This window comes from Manihot esculenta, chromosome 5 (genome assembly GCF_001659605.2).
Source record: "Manihot esculenta cultivar AM560-2 chromosome 5, M.esculenta_v8, whole genome shotgun sequence".
Taxonomy (NCBI): Eukaryota; Viridiplantae; Streptophyta; class Magnoliopsida; order Malpighiales; family Euphorbiaceae; genus Manihot; species Manihot esculenta.
In genome coordinates this window covers 4159519-4185257 of record NC_035165.2, presented here as the reverse complement: position 1 = coordinate 4185257, position 25739 = coordinate 4159519, and the positions used below count along the sequence as shown (strand labels likewise).

Below are 25739 nucleotides of genomic sequence, written 5' to 3'. Positions count from 1 at the left end.
AGGAATTGTGTTTGGGCTGGTTTATTTTATGTGTTGGTCGTAGAACATTTCTTTGTAATGGGTTTATAAGTAGGCTTGTAATGGGTTATAAGTAGGCATTGGGCCGCTTTTTTTTTTTTTTTATCAATGCATTTATCTTCAGATTAAAAAAAAAAAAAATTCTTGTTGGGGTCCAGAGCTGTGGAGCTGGTCTGTATTGGAGCCTTGCGATGTCCGGAGTAAGATAATTAAAAAATAAATAAAATAAAATAGAAAAACTTCCGTGGTGACGTGGCACAGAAAACAGCCGACGTATATCTATGTATATGACCCGCGGGTAACTGACGTGTAACCCAGACGAGGCACCTGTCTTGCTTTCAGATGCTATAGACTCCCCTCTCTCGACATTTCTCACTGCTCGTAATCTTCGAAACTCCAACCTCCGTATCTCCTCTCGTCTCTGCTTCTTAAACGCACGAATTCTCTCTAGATACACGACCCTAATCTCTCAGCTTCTTTGTTTGCGATGTCGAAGTTGTCATCAACCGTTCCGAATCAGATTCGCTTCTTGCTCCAGAGTTTGAACGAAGCCAATGTCGATTCTGTTTTCCGAGAGCTATGCCAGGTATCTTCTCTTTGTCTAATCTGAATAAGTTGGCGTCCCTAATTTATAACACTGATCATTATTTCTCAGCCTCTATCATCACTGCATTGAAACCCTAACATATTATTTTCTTCACCCACATTCATTCTCTGATCGTCGCTTAGTTTGGTTACTGAGCTTACATTAGAGACCTAGAAATCTCTCTATCAAGTTGTTAAGTATCGTCCCCCCTCGTCGTATGGCTTGGTGCAAAGGAAGAAAGGGAAAGTCGTTTTAATTGTTTTATGGGCGACCTTAAAGCGGAATTGGGTTAATATTGAAACTGATAGCCGAGTCGGTAAAAACCATGGGGATGGAGGCTGGGATCCAATCCGATGGTGTCATGATGGTGGAAACCCAGACACACACTCGATAAATGACTCAATCAGCGACATAGATGTAGTAAAATATTTTACCATATAATCCAAGTTTGCGGATTTTAACTAAATGAAAATTTTACTAACTCTTCCATTTTAAACCTAGCAGCACAATTGCGAGTGCATATACATATACAAGAAAAGCGTCCAATTTCCTATTCACTTTGTAATGGCAATGATGCTAATTTAATGGTGTGCTTTCAAGTACATTATTATTAGTGTACCTTGTCTTGTACTTATGGCACCCATATAATAATCGGAAGTTTTATATTTGCAAGGCCATTTTTTATAGGAACCTGCAACTGAGAGCCACTCATGCAGTTAAATTGTTGTAATAATCAGTCGTGGAAAGAATTTGATTTCTAATGTGGTCGGTTAGAAGTTCAAGATAAGCTTTTGCTGGGTCTCATGGATTTGTGTATTCACTGATTTCTTGCTGGCAGTTTATTGAATATGGAGTTGAGGGAAGTGTTCTGGTGCTCCAAACATGCTTGGAACAGCTGCATTTTAACAGGACAGACTTGAAAGGCATGCAGCTGGAACCAGTTTTCGTGTCCATTTTCAAATTTCTTTTGGACAAACCAAATTTCAGTACTGTGTTTTGCCAGTCATTAAGAAGCTTGGAGATAAATGATGAATTCCTAGAGAATTTGTCTAATGTGTTACATTTATCTCTGTCTGAAAAAATTAGCATTGGTCTTGCTCTGTCTGATTCTGAGATTGTTGAATCCAGAATGAGTGGTGAGTATTTATTTTTTAATTCAGTATATTGTTCATTACAATTTATTATTCATTAGTATTCTTGGGCATCTAGTTTCTCATGTGTCAGTTAAATAATTTTTCTGGTTTCCAGCAAAGAAATTTTGCATGGCTCAGATTGAGGAACTGTGTGAAAATCCAGTTTCTCTGAATTCAGCAGAGCAAATTCAGAATATTGTTATGTTTCTTCAGCGGTCAGGGGGCCTCTCCAAGCACATAGACCACCTTTTGCAGATATTATCCTCGGTGCAACCAAAAGAGTCTTTTCCATTTGTTTTAACTCCACTGCTTTCAGATGAAATGCGAGAGGCTAATTTCCTGAGGTTCCTATCTCATGTTCCAGTTCTATTATCTTCTCCACCTATGCCTGCATGATAAATTACATGTCTACTTTTTGCCAAGTTTTTAGTATCTTGGTCTTCTTTTTCATTCTAGGAATTTGGATATGTACCATGAATGCAAGGAAAGCGAGTTTGATGCTTTATTAGCTGAATTGGAGAAGGAGAGAAGTGCAGGTGATATTGTGAAGGAATTAGGCTATGGATGCACATTTGATGTCTCACACTGCAAAGAGATTTTGTCTCACTTCTTACCACTGACCGAGAGTACCATCTCAAAGATACTTGGAACTATTGCAAGCAACCCTACTGGCCTAGAAGACAACCAAAGCACATTTTCAAACTTTGGTATAGCTCTTGGATGTAGCATTTACCCTGATCTCCCACAGTTAAGTTCCTGGGATATTGACATCCTCGTGAAAACTATCAAGCAACTTGTAAGTTGATCTTGTTTAAAATGATTTTTTATAATAAAGTGAACTTTGTTGTCATGCGTGTATGCTGGATACAGGCTCCTGGTACTAATTGGATACAAGTGATGGAAAATATGGATCACGAGGGATTTTATATCCCTAGTGAGGAAGCATTCTCTTTCTTCATGTCTGTATATAGACATGCTTGCCAGGTATATCTTGTTAATGTGCTAAGCCACATGTTTCAGGATATGTTTCTAAAATGAAGATGTTTCTTGCTGGTTAGTTTTGAGTTTGTTTGATTCCTCTATGCAGGATCTATTCCCTCTCCATGCTATTTGTGGATCCCTGTGGAAGAATACTCAGGGTCAACTATCATTTCTCAAATATGCTGTATTGGCCCCTCCAGAAGTGTTTACCTTTGGTCATTCTGGAAGACAGCTGGTTGGCATATCTTTATCCCTTGTTTAACCTCTATTTTAAGGTGTTAGATTGTAACTAGTCAATGATTGTTCTTTCAGGTATATAATGACGCAGTACATGGTCATAAGCTTCATCCTGGACATTCAAATCATGCATGGTTCTGTTTGGACCTTTTGGATGTGCTTTGTCAACTAGCTGAGATGGGTCATTCAAGTTCTATTCGGTCAATGCTCGAATATCCTCTCAAGCACTGTCCAGAAATCTTACTTCTTGGAATGTCACATATCAATGTATCTTTCTATTTTTAGTGCTAGCTCAAGTGATTTTTATTATTTTGTTTCTCCACAATCTTATATTGGTTGATAAAATTTTTATTGATCATTGCAGACTTCGTATAACCTTCTCCAATATGAAGTATCTATTAAAGTTTTCCCTATGTTAATCAAAAGCTCCGCAGGTAGCGGTATGATTCTTTACCTCTGGCATGTAAACCCTAGTCTTGTTTTGCGGGGATTTGTAGATTCTCACAACATTGAACCAGATTGCATGACCAAGATATTGGACATATGCCAAGAATTGAAGGTAATATTAGAATGAAATTTGTTTTTGTTTAAACTATCTTGCAATATGTTTAAATAAAAGAAGGGGCTGCTTCCTGGATCCTGGTGATCCACCATATCCAATATGTAGGTAGAAGGGTGGCAATTTATGGGAGCTTCTGATGTCTTTACTGATGATGTTTTTGGAATTTATCATTTTATAATGTTTATGTTTTTTTGCATGGTTAGTTTTGTTTTTTTCTTCTTCATTTAACTTCTCATCTTTTTTGCAGATTCTGTCATCAGTATTAGACATGATTCCTTCTCCTTCTGGCATCAGATTGGCAGCCGTAGCTTCACGGAAAGAACTCATTGACCTTGAAAAGTGGCTGACTACTAATTTAGTTACATATAAAGATTTTTTCTTTGAGGTAATATTTGCTTGGCCTCCAAACTCTCATTGAGCAAGGTGCCATCAGTTATTTGAACTTCCCATTTTTTTTTGAAGCTGGAAATTAACTAGTCTTACACAATTTAAGTTATATGATAACAGCGAAAGATTATGTGCTGAAATGCATCATGCAACTTTTCAGGAATGTTTCAAGTTTTTGAAGGAGGTCCAACACGGTGGATCACAGGATTTTTCTACCAAACCTTTCCATCATACTAGCTCTATAACAAATGTTTATTTGGAGACTTGTTCTACCTTCCTGAAGGTTCTGTATCTGTGTGTGTTTGTGTGTATTGTTTCTCCAGGGTATTTCCATGTGTATGATTCTCTCTCTTGTTAGTTCTCTTACTCTAGGTTCATTTGCAGGTCCTTAAGGCCCACACAAGCTTAACTATCTCTAGTCGACTTTCTGAGGAAATGGAAAAGTTAAATTTAACAATTATGGACTCTAATCCGCGGCTGCAAAATGGTGCCTCTGTAGATTCATCTGCCTCTGAGGGGTTTTCAGATGATGTTGAGGCAGAAGCAAATTCTTACTTCCATCAAATGTTTTCCAGTCAATTGACAATTGATGCAATGGTTCAAATGCTTGCTCGATTCAAGGAGTCACCTGTAAGAAGGTAAGATGTTGACACTTTTTAACATTTTTCAAAGCTTCTCCCATTGTTATTGTCCTTTTGAACAATGTAGTTGCAGTAGAACAGTCCTAACTTATCTTGTAGATTACAATGATAGACAACTTGTAAGAAAGTTAAATGAAAAAAAAGCTTTTTGATTTTATGTGAAGAGATGATTCAAGTTTTCTGTACCAGTGTATCCCCTTCAATCATGTGAAGAGATGATTCTGGTTCTATATATTCTTGGTTGCTTGTGATAGGTGCTGTAGAATGCTGTTTATTTTTTTAGCCAACTCCCTTACAACAAAATTAAAAAGAAAGTGTGCTAATTATGATTGTGGCTTTGTTGATAGATTTGTTGTTTTGTTTACAGGTTTAACTAGAGATATTTTGCAAATAGTTTTTTCCCTCTAACTTGTAATACTGATGATCAGCTGCAATATTTGACAGGGAGCAGTTAATTTTTGAATGCATGATTGGCAATCTATTTGAGGAGTATAGATTCTTCCCAAAGTATCCTGAAAGGCAACTAAAAATTGCTGCTGTTCTGTTTGGTGAGTGGTTATTATAGAATAGAAAGTTTTTCTATCTTGGCTTGTCTTTCCATTTTCAATCTTACTGTCAGTAGTCAAATGATTCGAGGAGAGGGTCTATAACTGTGCCCTTGGTACTACTCTGCTCATCCATGTGAAATTTGTGACCCACTTTGTTTCTCAGCCTAAAATACATCCAACAAGAATATAGTAGATGATATGTCAGGCATGCTTTGCTATTTAAGTCTCAACTGACTTTGTGATTTATGCAAGTATGCAAATGATTTCACAAATTTTCAGCAGATTTATGAAATATTGATTGTGGATAACTTTGCAGGTTCTGTTATCAAGCACCAGCTTGTAACTCATCTAACACTTGGGATTGCCTTGCGTGGCGTTTTAGATGCACTACGAAAACCCCCAGATTCCAAAGTTTGTTTTGTCTATGTGTATGTAATGTTCTTCTAATTGGTTTTTGTTATTTAATGCTTCTGTTGCCTTTCCACCTGCAGATGTTTGTTTTTGGAACGAAGGCTTTGGAGCAGTTTGTGGATCGTCTGATTGAGTGGCCACAATATTGCAACCATATCTTACAAATATCTCATCTGCGTGGCACTCATTCAGAGCTTGTTTCTTTCATTGAGCGGGCGCTTGCTCGGATTTCATCAGGTCATTTGGAATCAGATGGAAGTAACAATCCTTCAGCTGCTAATCATCATGGTTTATCTCAGGCTGGCTCAGGGAATGGGGAGGTAAATGCTGTTAATATTTCATCTCTCTCTCTCTCTCTCTTTGGATTTTAACTTAGGGTAGCTGAGTCTGTGGGAATATTATTTTGCAAAGTGTTACATCCTGTCATGGACATTAGCTAATTTCGTCTTGTGAATATTCTTTCTCCTTTTGCAATGAGATGATCCCTTTCTTTGTACCTTCAAGTGGCTTGGGCATGCTTGCATGAACATAAATTACCTTAAACAATAATTATTAGATCATTAATTCTCATTTTTATGTTTCATATTCAAGCATCAAGCAGATAGTGAAATGTTTCATTTGTAAATACACCCATTTCATCGAACTAACTTCCTTCTATTCTTCAAACTATTTTATTCGCCTATTTTACATGCTATCGTTCCTAAAGAGTAAAGTAGTTGGAGTTGAGGAAAGGTGAAACTGACGGCTTGTTTAGAAATGGCACAGTGCATCAGATTCAGAAGGGGACAGTGCCCCCCTCTGCAGTCACCACAGCATCAGCTACTGTCATTTTCTCTGGATCTCTGACTATTGGTGCTTATGTGGTGCAATATGCTATTGCCACTTGACTGATAGAGTAAGGAATCAACACAGAATAACAATACCAAGGAAAACAGAGATAAACCAGAAATTATATTGCAGGAGCAGTAAGTTTGAAGGAAGTCCTTTTATTTATCTAAACAAGCAATAGCTTGAAGTTCTATTATTTTGGGTTGAGAAATGCCACCTGAAGAAAATTAAGGTAAATCCATGTGAGTGAAATGATCCTCTATTGCTTCAGGAGAGGGAGTCATCAATTCTTGAAGCTCAACAGATTCCAGATGAGCTATGATAGTAGCATCCTCATCTTTGGAAGCAGTTAAGGCATGGAAGGATTTATTAGGTTCATTGATGAAGTGGGGAATAGGCCTGCTTGTAGTGAAAACACAAAGCCTTAGCATGAAAGTCCTCAAACTCTTGATTCGAGTATTGCTGAAAGGATTGGTAGTTGGTCTGGAGCAGGTTGCTAGGGTTTGGTGGTAGATGCTGTAGGTGGAACTGGTACAGTTTGTATTTGTTTTGACAGAAAGTGGGTTTTATCTGTGGCCCAATTGGAGAAGAGCTTGTAGCTGGATGGAGAAGAATGAGTTTTGGATCAAGTGAAAGAAGCTCTAGGACCCAGCCCATGGGAGTTGGTTTTTCCCCATTTCCAATGACCTGGAGAGAAGTGCAGAATGACTTGGATCCTATTCCACCTCACTTCCAGTGGCCATAGCTCGAGCAAGATCTGTTACTTCATGGCTTCAAGGACAAACCCATATTTGCTGAACTCATTAAAAAAAACCCACATAATGCTTATTTGAGATGCTGGGTACATAAGCTGCACAAGCAATGAAATCATCAATGTAAGCATTATGGGTGCTACATTGTTTCATTATTGCCAAATGCTTGAAAGGGCTTGCTAGCATGTATACGCAATCGCGAGTGGTAAGTTCTAATGAAAATCGAGTCCATTTAAGTGTCGGATGACGTTGACAGAGCCATCACTACCAATGCAAGGTAGTGCCTGCATGTTAATAAGAACCATGCGGACTTTGAGATCCTCCCAAGTGTTGTGAATGGCAAAGTAATGGGGTCCTCACATCAAACATAAGAAGTTCCAGCTACTTGGGAAAAGACTGGAATCATCAATAGTAGGAGCAACAATGCTGTCGGCATACTGAATCATCATTTGTGGCACCTTGGGCTGGCATAAGCGGATTTGAAACTTTCCCTTTAGTGAGAATAGTTTTTCCTCTTGCACTAATGGTGAGTAAAGCTTCAATGGCAAAAAGTTTGGAATGAATTTGAGCATTTTCTATCATTAATTTGGAACACTCTTCTTCAAGAACACTCAGATTCTATCGTGTCAAGGTGATTGTCCGTTCTGGTGTTTGGAATGGTTGGATCAATTGATAGAGTAAGGATTAAGGAATCAATTATCAAAATAACATAATGATACCAAGGACAACAGAGATAAACAAGAAATTGCATTGCATCAGCAATAAGTTTGAAGGAATATATATATATATTTTAAATTTATCTAAACCAGCAATTCAGGTGGAAAACTAAATACAAGATCTTGGTCACACCCCAGCTTATGAACACTGCCCCCAAGCTAATTACAAGCTGGTAGAAAATACCCCACACTCAACGTATCCCCATTCAGCCCTTTCCTTACAATAGAAAGATATCCTAGGTGCCGCTTCACATGCTTCTGCAAATTATTCAACAGAATTGAGCTGAGCTGGCCACCTTCCAAGATATACTTGGTCCTTTTTGAATGTGGTTCTCTTTTTCCTTCCTTTTGGTACATCTGAAGAAGAATTTACATCGGCTAGTACTTGCGTTACGACTTGGTGCTAGCATATACATTTCTATTTTAGGATACTCCTATACACGTTGAAAAAGGGCTCTTAGGGAAAACTTGTGGAGGCACTACTTTTTAGGTTTTGAAGGCATAGATGAACTGAAATATTTTAGTAATCAATTAGTTAAGCTAATTAATGATAGCAATTACTTTTCTTTCTCTTTCTAATTCTGTAATCTGGATTGATATTGCAGTTAAATAGTGTTAATGTCACACAGCCTGTGCAGCAACTTTCCTCTGCACTGCATGTACAGAGACACGAAACTCCTCTTGACGACCGTCATAAGATATCTGTGGTTTCATCTAACGACACCAAATCTCATTTATCTGCTGGAGGGCATTCTTCAGTTGCTCCTTTAGGTGATATTTCAAGTATTCAGAAGGTATTCTTTTTCTTCTAATTGCATGTGATGCTGTCAGTGTTTGCAGTTTTCCTATTATTTTGTTTCATCTTATTTTTCAAGTTTCAAATGCAGAATGTGGCCAGTACTTCATCCATACTGTCTTCTTCACATGGTTTCATACGTCCTTCTCGGGGCACTACCTCTGCTAGTAAATTCCTATTGCTAGTTATTGGATTTTCTTTGTAGTTTTTACATTGAACTGCATACTTTCTATCTTTTAATGCCTTTTGCATAAACATCATTTATGGAACCTGTTTTTTGTGTAGGGTTTGGCTCTGCTTTGAACATCGAAACTCTTGTAGCTGCCGCTGAGAGAAGGGAAACACCAATAGAGGTATTCTATCATTCTGCACCTCATGCACAAATGGATGGTATAGCTTGAGGTTTAAATTTGAAGAGTGGATTGTTTGTTCCATGCGTCTGCATTTTGCCTTGTATTCTCTTGGAGATTTTACAATCTGCAACAGTTAGCTGTGATTTAATGATTATCAAGCCTCCAAATTGTTGATGACATACTGATGCTGCTTTATTTATTATTTAACTATGGTGTCTGCCTTTACTTGGCCTTGTGTTCCAATAAGTTGGCCTGAAGAAATGAAAATTGAGATTCTGGAGGACGTTAGCACTGCATACACTGAATTTTCCACTTCCTTAAGCAATAGGGACCATGCTTACATGGTTCACTGATTAGGTGGTTTTTGTTTCATTTTAGGTTACACATAAATAATTATCCTATTTCATGTTTACAGGCTCCAGCATCTGAGATTCAGGATAAAATATCGTTCATCATTAACAATATTTCAGCTGCAAATATTGAAGCTAAAGCAAAAGAGTTTACTGAAATATTGAAAGAGCAGTATTATCCCTGGTTTGCCCAGTATATGGTTATGAAAAGGTCAGAAGATTTATGTCTTTTCTTCCAGCCCACTGCATATGTGTTTCTAACTTGTATTTTCTTCTCTCTCTGCCTCCTCTCCCTCCTGCTGTTCCTGTATGTGTAATATATACACCTCTACTGATTCTACCAGTCAATGATTGAGCCAGTGTCAAGAAATTATCCTTTGAATTTAGATAATCGAAACATAAGTTGCATGCGGTTTTTTAGCTGTATGTAAAAAGGTTATATATTTTTATCTTATGTAATAAATTTATTATTTATGCTTTTCATTTCTCTTATAACAACAAATACATTTGTATATCATGTCTGTACGTGCATTATGACATCATTGCTATCATTGTTTTTATTTATATTTTTATATGATTAATCTAAACCCACAGTTGTGAATTACGAACAGGAATTTTCATTACATGTTACAAATAATAAGATAAATTACTTTGGCCCACCAAAAAATACTTGGCTCTGCCACTGCCAGTAGATTCCTCTATCCTCACTGTTGTGTTCTCATATATCGTCCCTGGTTAATGCCTTTGCAGAGCAAGCATAGAGCCCAATTTTCATGATTTGTACTTGAAGTTTCTTGATAAAGTTAATTCAAAGGCCTTAAATAAGGAGATTGTCCAGGCCACTTATGAGAACTGCAAGGTTTGTGTCATTTCTCGCTACCTTGCTTGGACACTGGGCTTGATGCAGCAATAGCCTTTTGTGAAATTTAATTGAATATGATATTATCATTTCCTTGTATTATTTCAGGTTCTCTTAGGTTCAGAGCTAATAAAATCAAGCTCAGAGGAGCGCTCATTACTTAAAAACCTTGGAAGCTGGCTTGGGAAATTAACAATTGGCAGGAATCAAGTTCTAAGGGCTCGTGAAATTGATCCCAAATCTTTGATCATAGAGGTATTTTTATTTTAATGAAGTATTCTACAATATTACCAATCCTCTATACTTGTTTACATTTCATATGTTCTTTGAGGATTATATGCTGTGGTTGGGTGTTTCACTTGAGAATTTTCTTTTCACTGTTTAGGCATATGAGAAGGGGCTGATGATTGCTGTAATTCCATTTACTTCGAAGGTATAGTTAAATAGATGATAATGCATTCTTAATTTTAGAATTGCATGATACTTGAATTTCATTACTTGCTGTAGGTTCTGGAGCCATGCCAAAGCAGTCTAGCATATCAACCTCCTAATCCCTGGACTATGGGTATTCTTGGATTGCTTGCTGAAATTTATTCAATGCCAAACTTGAAAATGAACCTTAAGTTTGACATAGAGGTATAGAGATATGTTGTTTAGGCTCAGTTGACAAGTATATTTCGTTTGAGAAGCTATACTGACATATCTTTGGCTTTTTAGGTTTTATTCAAGAACCTTGGTGTAGATTTGAAGGACATAACACCCACTTCCCTTTTGAAGGATCGGAAAAGAGAAATTGAAGGGAACCCTGATTTCTCTAATAAAGATGCTGGAGCATCACAACCACAGATTGTTGCTGATGTTAAGTCTGGAATGATCTCTCCGCTAAATCATGCTGAGTTACCACTTGAGGTTGCCAATCCACCTAGTTCTGGTGGCCATACACACTTGTTATCTCAGGTTTGTGTCTATTTTATTGTTTGCCGAGAGTTACAAGTCTTATATATCAAAACTTAATCTGCCTGGTGCTTTTAGTATGCTGCTCCTGTTCATCTTCCTTCGGGGACGCTGATGGAGGATGAGAAACTAGCTGCGCTAGGCTTGTCCGACCAGCTTCCTTCTGCTCAAGGGCTATTTCAAGCTACTCCATCCCAGTCACCTTTTTCTGTCAGTCAGGTTTAGCAGCTGATTTTTTCTCCTCTGGTGCTTTGAGAATCTATTGAGATTTTATGTTTACTGACTTGCCAGCTATCGTGTGATTTTGCAGCTTCCCACTGCAATGCCCAACATTGGAACTCATGTTATAATCAACCCGAAGCTCAATTCTTGGGGATTGCACTTGCATTTTCAAAGGTTTGAAATTCTTGCTGTACATTCTTAATGAGTTTGTTGGTCTACACTGATAATATTCATAACATTTTATGTTCTACAGAGTGGTTCCTATTGTAATGGATAGAGCTATCAAAGAAATAGTGTCTGGCATCGTTCAGCGTAGTGTTTCTATAGCAACACAGACAACAAAGGAACTCGTTTTGAAGGTTTGGTAGCTGAACATATTAAGTTCTAGGTTCCCTTTTTAATGTTGGGAAGCAATCTTCTGGCGTTTAGCGGTCTCTTGGGTGTATTTGTCTTTATTATGTTTTCTTGTCTTTGCTCATTATCTCATCCGAATGTTTCTTTGTTGGAGCAGTCCCATTTTGATTTAATTACTATTTTATAAAAACTTTCACTAGCCCTATTTTCATGTGGACATATTCTGATCCATAACCTCATATTATGCTCAATGGTAGGATTATGCCATGGAATCTGATGAGACACGAATATATAATGCAGCACACTTAATGGTTGCAAGTTTGGCGGGAAGCTTAGCTCATGTGACGTGCAAGGTGTTTTTTTTTGTTCTTGTATCAAAGGACTTCTCATTGTTTCTTTTTGTATTGTGAAGCAAATCCTTTTGTCTGTTATATCTTTCAAGTGTTGTTAACTGATATTTGATTGCATCTGTGGTTTCCTAGGAGCCATTACGCACTTCAATTTCAACGCAACTAAGGAATTCTCTTCAAGGTTTGAGTGTTGCGAGTGAACTTCTGGAGCATGCTGTGCAACTCGCTACGAATGATAACCTTGATCTTGGGTGTGCAATAATTGAGCAGGCTGCTACAGATAAGGTTTTGCTTCCAGCATTGATGCTTAGATACTCCAATTTACTTTTACCATGATGTTTTAGTTATACTGTGCATGGAGGAAAATTACTGACTTCAAGATATTCCTCTTTCTCTTATCTCTGTGTATATATTTGGATAGGTGATCGTGGGTAATTAAGTTCAGCATGGGAAATTTCAGTCACTTGAAACTAAGAAACATGGAGAGGAAGTTGGAGTTAGCAGCTATGCAGTTAGGAATTGTAGCTTATCTTCATTAGACAAAGTTAACCAAAATAACCTAGTGTGTCACAACTTGGTGCACTGAAATTGTAGTTGCAATCTGCTTCAGTTAGCACTTTCAAGTTTTAGGCTTTGTCAATTTGTATCTATGCCAATGAGGGTCTGTCCACCATATACAGTGTCTTGTTGCTCTAGTAGGATTTTGTTTTAAGTTTTCATTGGGCCAGAATCATTGTTATAACTTCATTTTCTTGGAGGTGGGAGAAAAGGGGTGGGGGGGGGGGGCATTAGTAGTGAACTTGAGAGATCTGCAGTATATTTGTTAGGCCGTATGATACTGAAAGTAATTCCAGCTAGCACCTTCGTGTGATGGGGCTGTGGCGTTAGTTGGAGAAACCAAGATTATATATTAGAAGTCATAAATACTAAACAGGAAAAATTAACTGAATATCTTCAGTAGTTGTGCTCTATGGGCAGGATAATTCTGCTGGGAACAAGGCTCTCGCCTTGATGTGGCTTTGTAATGTTAAGCTGTAAGTTGAGTTTCTCTCTTCCATCATTTACAATTGTACGTTTGCTTATGTAGGCAATACAAACCATTGATGGGGAAATATCTCAACAACTTTCTTTAAGAAGGAAGCATAGGGATGGTGTTGGTCCTACATTTTTTGATGCAAGCATGTATACCCAGGGTTCTATGGGTGTTGTACCTGAGGCCCTCCGCCCTAAACCCGGTCACCTGTCTGTCTCTCAACAGCGAGTTTACGAGGTAATATCCTTTGATCTTTAACTCCAAGGTATTATGTTGGTAATGTGAAACATACCACCTAATTCCCCCTCTTCTAGGGGTTAGCATTTGATCTGGTTGATTCGGTTTGATTCATAGTGAACCAAACTGAAACATGGAAAACTGAATTGTTAAAAATATGCAACCTGAATTGAACTGAGTTTACTATGATAAACTGTACCTAACTGAAATATTCAGATCGGTAATTTGGTTTTAACTTCTCTAATCTATGTTTATTTATTTATTGATTAATGTTAGTATCTCCGAAACCATCAGAGTGAGAACCCAGTTTTATATTGCAGAGAACAAAAGGGCCCAACCCGGTAAACCAAAACTTGGATACAATTTATTGATACATCATTGCAACAATCACCGTGGTATTTGCATCAATGTAAAAGAAAAAGCAACATATTAGGATGATGACATGTCCCAGCTTTGTTCCACCTTGGCTCAACAATTTTCAATTTCCCTGAGTTCCTCGCCAGGTTGTGTGTGGGGTGGGACAGGGTGAAGGTTCTCCCTGCTCTGAATCTTCGAAACCTGTCCTGATGATAATATACTTATACTTTTTATTACAAAATTTAGTTTGTTTTACATATTTAAGTACATAAATATTATACTGTTCAAATAATATATGTATATTATTAAGCTTATGTTTAAAACTTATATTTTTAATATGTAATCTATTCTTCTAGCAAATAAATTTATATTGTCTAATAATAAATTGACGTAAAAAAATAAAATAGAAAATCTCTATGGGTAAACCTGGCCTGCTCTCCGATGGGGAACTTCTTGAATCGACCCCAATTCTCTATGAGGAGGGCTAGGGGGAGTGATCTCTGCTCCCGCTTTACCCCATTGCTATTCCTACAACAAAGAAACCAAAACATGAATCAGACAATAAATGGATAGAATACACCAGTCAAATTAAATACCCAGTCAATTGCAGAAGACCCCAAACTTTAACCATCAACACAATAAATCAATAACCACTCACCCAACTGGCACCAAGCTTCATTTATGGGAGCAACTGGGATTATTGGGAAAGATAAAAAGCATGATACGGGATTAGAAGATGCATGAGGCAAGAACTGGGGAAGGGACATGGCTGCTGGTCTTGCTACAGGAGAGAAAGTCTGAGAAGACAACAGGCAAGTGCTGTTTGGCAGAGTGCAGACTTGATGGGCAAAACAGGAAGGAGCCAGAACAAACGAGAACTGGGGGGTGTGCTGAGACGGTGAGAGAAGGCATTAAGGGGACAGGGGGACTTTAGAGGGACTCGTTTTTTTTTTGTCTGGATCTAAAGATTTGCTAGTTATAATTGATGATGACAGAAACTTGTCTCCTAAGAGGAACAAAACATTGCTTTTTGTTATTTGTCAGTTTCGCTTGTGGTTTTATTTGACCACTGCTAAACCAAACAAGATAAACTGAAAACTATTAAAATGAAAATTTCAACTGATTCAAATTTCTGAAAATCAGTTTGTTAGTTTAGTTTTATATATATATATATAATCAAATTCTACTCATCCTTACCTTCATGTATTCTTATTTCAGGACTTTGTTCGACTTCCATGGCAAAACCAATCAAGCCAGAGCTCTCATTCTGTTCCTACGGGTTCATCCTCTTCTTCGGGTGCTAGTGGTCTGGCTAATACATTTGGTTCGGCTTCAGGTTCTGGACAACTTAATGCAGGTTACTCATCTCCTCCAGGCAATTTAGGATTTGAAGCAGTCTCACGGACAGTGGAAATGGCTTCTGATTCTGTTGAATCTAACTCAGCTGCGCTTCTTAGGTATTCTATTTTTTGTCTCAGTTTTTTATTTGTCCAGCCTTCTTCAGAATATCAATATAAATTGCTAAGATCTTTTGTTCAAAAAGAAGTTGCTAAGGTCTTTTGACTCTGTAATATCCCAGTGCATCATCTATTCATATTGGGGCAAGTGATGGTGTTATCCAGCAAAATTCTGAAAACAACTCTATCAGTGCTTCCTTTTCGTCTGCTGCTGCTGCCCCTGAACCCCAGCTAGGGGATTCCTCTGATGCTGTAAAGGTTGGGAAAGTTATCTCTGTGTTTTATGCCGCTAACTTTTTACATTGTTATTAACATATCTTTCTAATTTATTGAAAGGAATCAATAATTTCACCGCAGCCAATATCTTCATCAGCTGCTTCTGATAGACTGGGGAGTGGAATTTCAGAACCTTCTTTAAACACAAGGGATGCATTGGATAAATATCAGATTGTTGCACAAAAGGTTCTATTGGACCCTTTACCTTGTGCTTTTTTTTTTTTCTTCCCTTGATGTTCCCTTCCTAGCTGTTGGCCAATGCCTGCTGTCCATTGGATGGGATAATTAAGCCTTGTTCTTATCTCCTTCGCTTTGGTTTATCTGTTATTGCATAAATATGGTCATATCCTTTTGCTGAATTGTCATCTTAAAATGGTTTCAGTTGGAGGCTTTGATTAATAGTGATGCTAGAGAAGTAGAAATCCAGGTATTGTTTCTTTGCCTCTCTATTGTTATTTTATTGCCATGATTTGCTTTGCTGCATGTAATTGTTAAAACTCACTTAGGTCTAATCCTGGACTAGTTGGAGTTGTCTATATGGGGTCCTTTTCTCTGTCTGTACTAGTTCGTTTTTTATTTCTTATTTAAAATTTGTATGCTTTTTAAAATTAAAACACATTGACATACATGCTATTTGTTTCAGGGAGTAATTGCTGAGGTTCCTGAAATAATACTTAGGTGTATCAGTCGAGATGAGGCTGCCTTGGCTGTGGCACAAAAGGTGGCTTCCATTTGCCAGTGGTTTATTCTGTCAAGTTTTGTTGCCTGGCTATTGTTTTGCACTTGTGGTTTTCTGTTGGTTGCCAGTTCAGCCATTGAAGTGACCAAATTTGATGGTAGATTGTCTTATTATCTGATTCATGCACTGGTTCTTTCTTGATTCTATTACAGGTTTTCAAGGGTTTATATGAAAATGCATCAAACAATTTTCATGTTAATGCTTGTCTTGCAATTCTGGCTGCTATTCGTGATGTTTGCAAGCTTGTGGTTAAAGAACTCACTAGCTGGGTATGTTTTCCTGATTCTCCTGTGGTGATGTAATTTTCACTTTATGGCTTTCTTGTTTCTTGGAGGAAAATGTACATAATGGTTTGCTCCCTAGGTTCCTTGGAAGTACCTGCACATTGGGACCATTGACTTTACTGGCCCTTGGACTGTCTAATCCTGTGGTTATTAAGATCAGTTTGTCATCTGTTACATCAAAATTTTTACTTATTCCGTAATAATTGTCACGTTGTGGTTTGCTTTTTTCTTGGAAGTAAATGTATCATGGTTTCAAGGCACCTACATGCACATTGTGGACATTGACTTCAGTGGCCCTTGTATTGTCTAATCCTTGTGGTTATTAAGATCAGTTTGTCATCCCTATACATCAAAATTTTTACTTTTTTGTGTTGTTATTAATAGGGGTGAGCATTTTTCGGTTAGAACCGAAATAACCGACCGAACCGATTTAATTTAATAATTTGGTTCGGTTTTAAAATAAAATCGGTTCGGTTCGGTTTTAATTTTTAAAAATTTCGGGTTGATCGGTTCGGTTCGGTTTTGGAGACAAAATAATTCGGTTGAACCGAACCGACCGAATTAGCTTTAAACGCTGTGTTTTATGATAGGGTTATTATATCACTTTCACTTTGCAATCGGCACTTCCCAAGTCCCACCTACCTCCCTCTCTCTCAAACCTCTCTCTCAAACCTCAGTCTCAGACGGCCGCGAGACTCCTCACCATTCTCGTCCCTTCTCCGTTCTCGTCCTTCAGTTCAGTCCCGCAGCCACGGCCATCCACCCACCCAGTAGCCAGTCCCGCAGCCACCCACCCACCCACTTGCCAAAGCCAGCCAGAGTCTCTTCTCTCCATCCTTCGCGTCTTCAGTGCCGCAGCCACAGCCACCCACCCACCCAGTCGCCAGTCCCGCAGCCACAGCCACCCACCCACCCAGTCGCCAGTCCCGCAGCCACCCACCCACCCACTCGCCAAAGCCAGAGTCTCTTCTCTCCGTCCTTCGCATCTCTCTCTCGCGGCCATCGCTCGCGGCTTGCGTCTCTCTCTCACGGCTGTCGCTCGCGGCTTGAATCTCTTCCTGATGGTCGTCACTCACATCTCTCCCTTACACAATCGTGGTCGCGGCCATCGCTCGCGGCTTGCGTCTCTCTCTCACGGCTATCGCTCACGGCTTGAATCTCTCCCTGATGGCCGTCGCTCGCATCTCTCCCTTGCACAATCGTGGTAAATAATTTAACTATTATATTTGATTAAGTATATTAGGTTAGAAGATGTTGATTAATTTGGATTTTGTGATTAATTGATTGGATTTTGTGATTAATTGATTGGATTTTATGATTAATTGATTGTATTAGATTCAAATCAATTCTTGCCCAAATTATAATATAATTCAATGAAATTAGAGAAAAAGATCAAAAACCGATTTCGAACCGAACCGAACCGAACCAATTCGGTTCAGTTCAATTCGGTTTTTTATCTTATTTGGTTCGGTTCGGTCTACAATTTGAAAAAATTCGGTTAAATCGGTTTTGGCCGATTCGATTCGGTACCGAACCGAACCGACCGATGCACACCCCTAGTTATTAAGATGGTTTACTAGTTTTTGGTTTCCTACTATTTATTGCAGGTGATTTACTCGGACGAGGAGCGGAAGTTCAACAAAGACATTACTCTTGGTCTTATACACAGTGAATTGCTCAATCTTGCGGAGTACAATGTACATATGGCAAAGCTTATTGATGGGGGGAGGAATAGTACGTGTATTGAAAATTTTATTGTTTAAAACCTTCTACTGCAGCAGTTGATGCAATTGATTAATTACATGAATTGTGCAGAGGGTGCGACTGAGTTTGCTATTTCCCTTGTCCAAACTCTAGTTATGGAAGAATCGAAAGTTATATCTGAACTACATAATCTTGTTGATGCTTTGGCTAAGGTTTTGTATCTATTTAATTTTTTTGTTGCATTTTATGCGCCGCTTTGTTTGTGCGGTTTCTTACTTGTTCTGAATTGCAGCTTGCTGCAAAACCTGGATCTCCCGAGTCATTACAACAACTGATTGAGATTGTGAGGAATCCTGTTGCTAATTCTGCTGTTTTTTCTGGCTTTACTGTGGGAAAAGAAGATAAGACAAGACAGTCTAGAGATAAAAAGGTATGCGGAGAAGCTATACCTAGTCTGTTTTTTCCCCATTTAGATTTTGACACCTATCTTCTGTTGAAGCAGGCTGTAAGTCAGTCTGTATCTAACAGGGAAGACTATGGCAATGCTGAATCTGTGGAACCAGATCCTGTTGGTTTGCATGAGCAGGTATAGCTTAAATAGTGTTACAAGTGTTCGGTTTAGTCGAGTATATTAACATGTGATAAATTCCAACCAATATTGCTATATACTTCTGTCGAGTACCATATTCGCTTTTTCAATGTTGCTCAAAAGATTCAGATGGTTTTGTTTTTTCAGTTGACAGACTTTGTACTTGTTGATAAATTTGGGTAATTTGTTTCTGTGTAATGTGATTAAGTACTGTGTTAGGTCTTGTTGGAAAATTATTAGATGATGTTTCCAGAGATAATTCCATTAACTGTATAGAGCTCCTCTCTCTCTCTCTCTCTCTCTCTCTCTCTCTCTTGCTAACACACGCATGTGCACACACACAGTGAACAGTTGCATAGTACACTTGTTCAACCCTTCTTATCTCTCTTTGTTGAAACTGGTTTCATTAGAGTTTGTGCAATTTATTCTGAATGCTCTTAGCAGTCTATGTAACTGGTGCAATTTTGTGTAGGTTACCATGCTATTTGCTGAATGGTACCGAATATGTGAACTTCCGGGTGCAAATGATGCTGCTTGTACTCATTATATCCTACAATTGCATCAAAATGGACTATTGAAGGGGGATGACATGACAGATTGCTTTTTCCGAATCCTTACGGTGATTTTTCTTTATGTTCTTATATCTTTTCTAGGAGTGCATGATCTTGAAGGTGCAAATATAAATCGTTATTTCAGGAACTCTCTGTTGCACATTGCTTATCCTCTGAGGTGATTACTTCTGCTACTCTGCAATCAACTCAACAAGGGCAGACTTTGTCCTTCCTTGCCATTGATATTTATGCCAAGCTTGTTTTTTCTATCCTGAAAGTAAGCATTCATGTTTAAGAGTTGCCTTTTCTAGCCTTGTTGAAATTAGTTTCATCTGGTAACTTCTCTAATTTATATATAATTTCAATCATTAGGTGGAGCAAGGATCTAGCAGATTCTTTCTGTTGTCAAAGGTAATCATTGTCACAAGATTCTTGAGAATTTTTATTATCTTCCTACTTGATGTGATCTGTATGATACTTCATGGCCTTAAACAGATTTTGGCTGTTACTGTGAGATTTATACAAAAGGATTCTGAAGAGAAAAAAACATCTTTTAACCCAAGACCATATTTCCGACTGATTGTGAACTGGCTGATGGACCTTATCTCCCCAGATCCTGTTATTGATGGTGCAAACTTTCAGGTAAGGCTTTATTTATTTATTCTGGAATTACTTTAGATTTTGTTTGCTGCTGTAGACTAACAGTAGTTGCATGTGTTACAGATCTTGACAGCTTTTGCTGGGGCATTCCATAATTTGCAGCCCCTCAAAGTGCCTGCATTCAGGTTAGCATTGTGCATGTATTTGAGGGTATATCTAGCTTACTGATAGGAAATTGGCTGGTAACTGGGATATAGAGACAAGATTCTTATTCTGCAAGTTACTGCTTCCAGCTGGGATTTAGTTGTTTGAATCACATATCCTTGGATTTATCAAAAGAAAACATTTGTGCTAAAAACTTCTTTTCTTACACTTTAAGAGATTAAATGAAAAAAGTGGAAATTCATGTCATTTTAAATCCATAATTATGAAGGTAAAATGCCTCTGTGATATTCACTTAATACATTCAATTTTCAAGGATGTGATCTAGCTTTCTTGTTGTTTTTCCTCTTTTTTTTCTTTGAATAGATTTTCTGAACAGATGTGATTTGCTCTTGCCTTTATCCCATTGGTATATTTTGGTGGTCTTTAATGTAGGGGGCATTTGTTGAGGTAGTATGCCTCCATGGTATTCTTTTTGGCTTGTGGGTTTGAAGTTGTTGTCATTAATGTTTTGGAAACACATTCTTCTCAAGGCCAAGGCCCCAAATGGCCAAACCACTGGTAGTCCTATTTTGGTCTAAAAATATGATCCAAAGAGAGAAGCACTACTGGTTGCCATTAAAAGCTGTAGCGGTTCCTGAGCCATGTAACAACCAAAATCTGGAAAGCGCTAGGTTGTTCGAGTTGCATTTTTCTCTGTGCTCATGTTTAACTTGGTTAAAATTGTTTCTCAGCTTTGCGTGGCTTGAGCTGGTGAGTCACAGGAGCTTCATGCCAAAATTGCTCACAGGAAATGCTCAGAAGGGCTGGCCGTATGTCCAACGCTTGCTTGTAGATCTATTCCAGTTCCTGGAGCCATTTTTGAGGAGTGCTGAACTAGGAATGCCAGTATTTCTCTTTACTTGCTGCTTGTTTGCATCTGGCCGAAGCTTAATCTGTTGATTGCTCTGATTAATTTTATTGTGTTTATGCAGGTTCACTTTCTGTACAAAGGTACACTAAGAGTGCTGCTTGTTCTGCTTCACGATTTCCCAGAATTTCTCTGCGATTATCATTTCACCTTCTGTGATGTAATTCCTCCAAGCTGCATACAAATGCGTAATATTATTCTCAGTGCCTTCCCCCGCAATATGAGGCTGCCAGATCCATCTACTCCCAACTTGAAGGTGTCCATTTATCATAATTGATATGATTTACTAATTTTATAACAAATCTTATGAGTCACTGATATTGGAGGACTTTGTTCGTGTTTCACTTTTGCAGATTGATTTGCTTCCAGAAATAAGGGAGGCTCCTCACATTCTTTCTGAGGTTGATGCAGTCCTAAAAGCAAAGCAGATGAAAGCTGATGTGGATGAGTATCTCAAGGTATTGTCTATGTTACATTTATTGTTTATACATGCTCTATTCTTAATTTGCTGAAATCTCTGTTGCATGATTATTACCTTATTCAATTATGGAGCTGGTATATCCTGTTTTCTGAATTAACTATACCATTATAATTTCTTTTTATGTTACCAATTGAGAGTTGATGAAGCATTGGTTCTGTCTTTTCGTAAATATTATGTTGTTAACTTTCTAGATGGCAACTCTGCAGACGAGACAACAGGGTTCTTCATTCCTTACTGAACTGAAGCAGAGACTACTACTTTCACCGAGTGAAGCTACCTCAGCCGGTACCCGATACAATGTACCATTGATAAACTCACTTGTGCTTTATGCTGGGATGCAGGTATATTCTGGAGCATTGGTTCATGTTTCTCTGTTTACTTTCCATTACCTGAGAAGTGCCCGCCGTTTTACATGTCGAGAATTAAACACTTGCATTGTGTTTTTGGTTATTGATGCCAATTATTATTTTTGAAACTTATGTATTAGGAGAATATTCTAAGAAATTGAGAATGCTTGTAATTTTTCACTTGGTAATTTGTTTCTTGAAGATCGATTGTAGAAATTTTATCCTCTTGCTTTCTCTCGAAATTTTCTTGTTCGATTTTTGAAATTGCCTTGGAACTTCAGGCCATTCAGCAGCTGCAAGCAAGAACACCTCATGCACAGTCAACAGGGAACACTTCTGCTCTTGCTGTCTTATTGGTGGATGCTGCTCTGAATATTTACCAGACACTTATACTAGAACTGGACACTGAAGGACGATACCTCTTTTTAAATGCTGTTGCCAACCAACTACGCTACCCTAACAATCATACGCATTACTTCTCATTTGTCCTACTCTATTTATTTGCAGAATCAAACCAGGTGAGAATGCTATTTATTGTCAGCGTGTGAATGGCTTCTGTTTATGTTGCTGAAATAGACAATTATTTTTCTTCTGTAGTCCCCCGTCTCTGCACCCGCAGACATACAACTGTGAAATTCAATTTTATTAAATCTGTAAACATGCTACATAACAACTTGTTTAATCTATTCTTTTCCGTCATGGATTTTTCAATGCCCGAGAGAATGTTCTCTTTTAAATTGGTTCTCCTTTATCGAGCTTAGGGTTAGCTTTGCTTGTAGGACGTCAAGGTAAAAACTTTGATGTATAAAGATAAGGATTAGTTTGCTTGCAGGGTCTTTGTTTACATGTGCAAAGATAAGAGTTGAAGTGTTTGACTAACTCTGAAAATTGCCTTTCGCAATTTATCTGTGATATGATTGGTTGTTCAGTCTGATTCCTGCTGCTTATGTCTATACTTTTCTGTGGGCAGGAAATTATTCAGGAGCAGATCACGAGAGTACTTTTGGAACGCCTAATAGTTAATCGACCACATCCATGGGGCCTTCTGATTACTTTCATCGAGCTCATCAAGGTAACCCAAAACCTTTTTAGTTGGGTATGACTTCCTTCTTCACCAGAAGCTGATTTCTGTTTCTTATCAGAATCCTAGATACAACTTCTGGAATCGATCCTTCATAAGATGTGCTCCAGAGATTGAAAAACTCTTTGAATCAGTGGCAAGATCATGTGGTGGCTTAAAGCCTATGGATGAGAGTATGGTTTCTAGCTGGGTTTCTGAGGGCACACACTGAGGCTCCTGTCTGATTTTCTGCCCCTTTTGTAATCTACCTATTAATTTGTCGTTTACAATTAAACCCATTGTACAATACTTGCAAAAATACATCAATTCTTTTTGTTTTTTTCCATATCTACACTTGTTTCCAATTTGTACGTGTGGCTGCTAATGTTCTGATATTAGCTAGGCTCTTTTTTCATTGCCACAGGTCCGTCATATTAAGCTTCCGCTTCATATACAAAGGCAAAATAAAAATTTAGAATATTATATTTTTTTAAAATATATATATATATATATATATATATATATATATATATATATATATATATATATATATATATATCATTTCGATTTCATTTGTTGAATATTACACATTGATTAATCAAAGAAGGATTCAATAATTAGAAGAAAGATAAATTCTTTGGGATTCTTCATGTCTTATTCAATAATAAAAAGAAAGATAAATTCTTTGGGATTCTTCATTTCTTATTCAATAATTAAAAGAAAGATATTCTTTGGGATTGTTAAACGGAACAAATAGAATAAATAGATGTAGATTTAGACCGATTTTTTAAATGCATTTCTGGATGTTAGAATGTCTTGGCTATTCATGGTGAGAGGGAGACGAATAATTATCTGTTTTTGAAAATTTACAAGATCTATTCATTCTTCTCTCTCTCTGAAAGATTATCATAATTTCATCTGGATTTGAATCTTATTGGGAGATTCTTCTTTCTCCCTGAAAGATTGTCAGAATTTCATCTGGATTTGAATCTTGTTGGGAGATTCTTGTTGGAGAAAGAACAAATTGTTTGTTTTTGTCCCTTTTAAGCATCAGAAATAATTAATATATTTAGATTAATCAAGTGTTTATAAAATATCTTGGAGTCTGCAAACCTTAAAATTCATCCTATTTTAGGAGTAGTCGTCCGCAAATCCTAAACTTGGCGGTATGGAAAGAAATAGCCTAAGTAGAAGGTAAGCAAGCCAATGAGATTGGAAATAAGCAGCCTAAGAAGAAGGTAAGCAAGCCAATGAGATTGTCAGTCCCAAGTAAAGATTGGGGTAGTCAGCAAACAAGCTAGCAAGCAATTAGAACCAACTAAACCAGTAAGGAGATAGGAAGCTAAGCGCTAAATTCTCCCTCAGATCGAGTGAGATCAGGCCCTTCTATTTCGGTAAATAGTCTTTCCCGAGTGGAGATTCCTACAGAATTTGTATAGATTGGCAAGATGACGCTGACCTAAGGTACAGTCACTAATTATGTTCCACTTAAGATCGATCAAGAAGTAATCGAGTTAGCAGATAAAGACGGAAAATGTCATCCTCAATCCCATACTCTTTTATTGTTTCAAATCTGTGTCTTATTTTTGTAAATACAACCAATAAAGAGTTCAATCCCATACTCTTTTATTGTTTCAAATTTGTGTCTTATCTTTGTAAACACAACCAATAAAGAGTTCTGTTAACGAGTTCCGCGTTTTTCGATTAGTGAAAAAAGTAATATATATATTTTTTAAATTATACAATGACATTTTATAAAATTATATGACACACAGTTATAAGTCAAAGACCGATAAATAAAATTTAAAAATTTCATTTCATCATAAATAAAATCTGGCGTAACTTGAGCACATTGCACTTCCAAGATTCTTAGCTCGTCAAAGGAAAGGAGAGGGGAAAACAGCAACCAAAATGCCATACAAGCCGTCCATGAACCGCTGTTGACAATGATCAAGACGGAGACGATTGCCTTTGCAACCAGCTAAAATCCATCACATTATAAACCACCAGTTTCTCACAGGAAGATTAACATTCAAGAGTACAATTAGCCTGTTTGAAGTAGCTCAAACTCAGTAGCTAAGGCACAAGAAGAAAATAGGGACATGATAATCACAATCTTACGTAACAATTGGAGTAGTCTTACTCTTCTTCTTGTCTCCGAGTCGGTGTCATCATTTTACCTTTTCAGACGTCTTTATTATTAACACATTCAAAACAAAATACTCAATAGATTTAGAAGATTCACTTCTCACCATGCATATGCAAATTTAAAATAAAATAAAAAAACATCAGTGCTCTAAGTCCAGATTCATCAGGTGGTCTATGTTAAGTTCAAAAGATAAATATTTTTTTCAAAAGTAATTTTATAACAAGAACTAGAAGTTGGAAGGCAAACATGAATAAATTTACATTTAAATCAATTTAAAAATTATTTTAATAAATAACTATACATATACGTTTTTTGTATACTAATTATATAATTTAGTATTATTAAAAATATTCATATAAAATTTGTCTCGTAATAGTTATGTGATGATAGAAACTACAGTAGAAATTGATTTTCATAATAACATTGCTACTACTGATTGGACTAGATTCGTTTTTACTCTTCAAAATTAACTGATTCGACTGCCCTGTAAATAATAGAAACTACCAATTGAATATATTTCCCTCGAGGAATTGGATGTTGGTTGATGATTACAATTGCTGCTGCCAAGTATATGCCTACTAGAATAGTAGTGAACATTATCACCCTAGCCAACGAAAATTGTATCATTCAATAGGGAACAATATATCTTCTCAACTCGAAGGCATTCAATGCAATGTCGTCAAAAATCAAATCCACACAACAAACTCAATAAAGATCTTTGTGGCTAAATCCAAAAGTAACAATTGCCAAGTAAAAACACCAAGA

At 37.4% G+C, this 25739-nt stretch overlaps 1 protein-coding gene across 4 annotated transcripts; it reads left to right on the top strand.

The window, feature by feature from the left end:
- Positions 1-324: 324 nt before the first annotated feature.
- LOC110615750 (CCR4-NOT transcription complex subunit 1-like) lies at positions 325-23171 on the top strand. 4 transcript variants are annotated; one of them, XM_043956982.1, is made up of 51 exons: positions 327-604; positions 1443-1740; positions 1853-2081; positions 2194-2533; positions 2608-2721; positions 2825-2953; positions 3031-3222; positions 3320-3514; positions 3765-3902; positions 4065-4187; positions 4289-4542; positions 4990-5093; positions 5410-5504; positions 5585-5824; positions 8406-8594; positions 8688-8763; positions 8882-8949; positions 9365-9510; positions 10050-10158; positions 10267-10413; positions 10544-10591; positions 10666-10794; positions 10876-11115; positions 11191-11331; positions 11423-11508; positions 11588-11693; positions 11946-12041; positions 12171-12323; positions 13126-13308; positions 14884-15122; positions 15245-15380; positions 15480-15584; positions 15781-15825; positions 16042-16119; positions 16290-16406; positions 18029-18155; positions 18237-18337; positions 18418-18555; positions 18628-18711; positions 19187-19333; positions 19411-19542; positions 19638-19676; positions 19761-19907; positions 19989-20050; positions 20762-20915; positions 21002-21193; positions 21291-21395; positions 21610-21759; positions 22047-22283; positions 22736-22837; positions 22908-23171. In XM_043956982.1, the coding sequence occupies exons 1-51, from the start codon at positions 506-508 to the stop codon at positions 23055-23057; spliced, it is 7254 nt and encodes a 2417-aa protein (XP_043812917.1). In that variant the 5' UTR covers positions 327-505; the 3' UTR covers positions 23058-23171. The 4 variants fall into 4 exon arrangements, with proteins under 4 accessions (XP_043812918.1, XP_043812917.1, XP_043812916.1 ...); XM_043956981.1 differs by having other exon boundaries at positions 328-604; positions 15459-15584; positions 21625-21759; XM_043956980.1 differs by having other exon boundaries at positions 328-604; positions 15459-15584.
- Positions 23172-25739: the final 2568 nt, after the last annotated feature.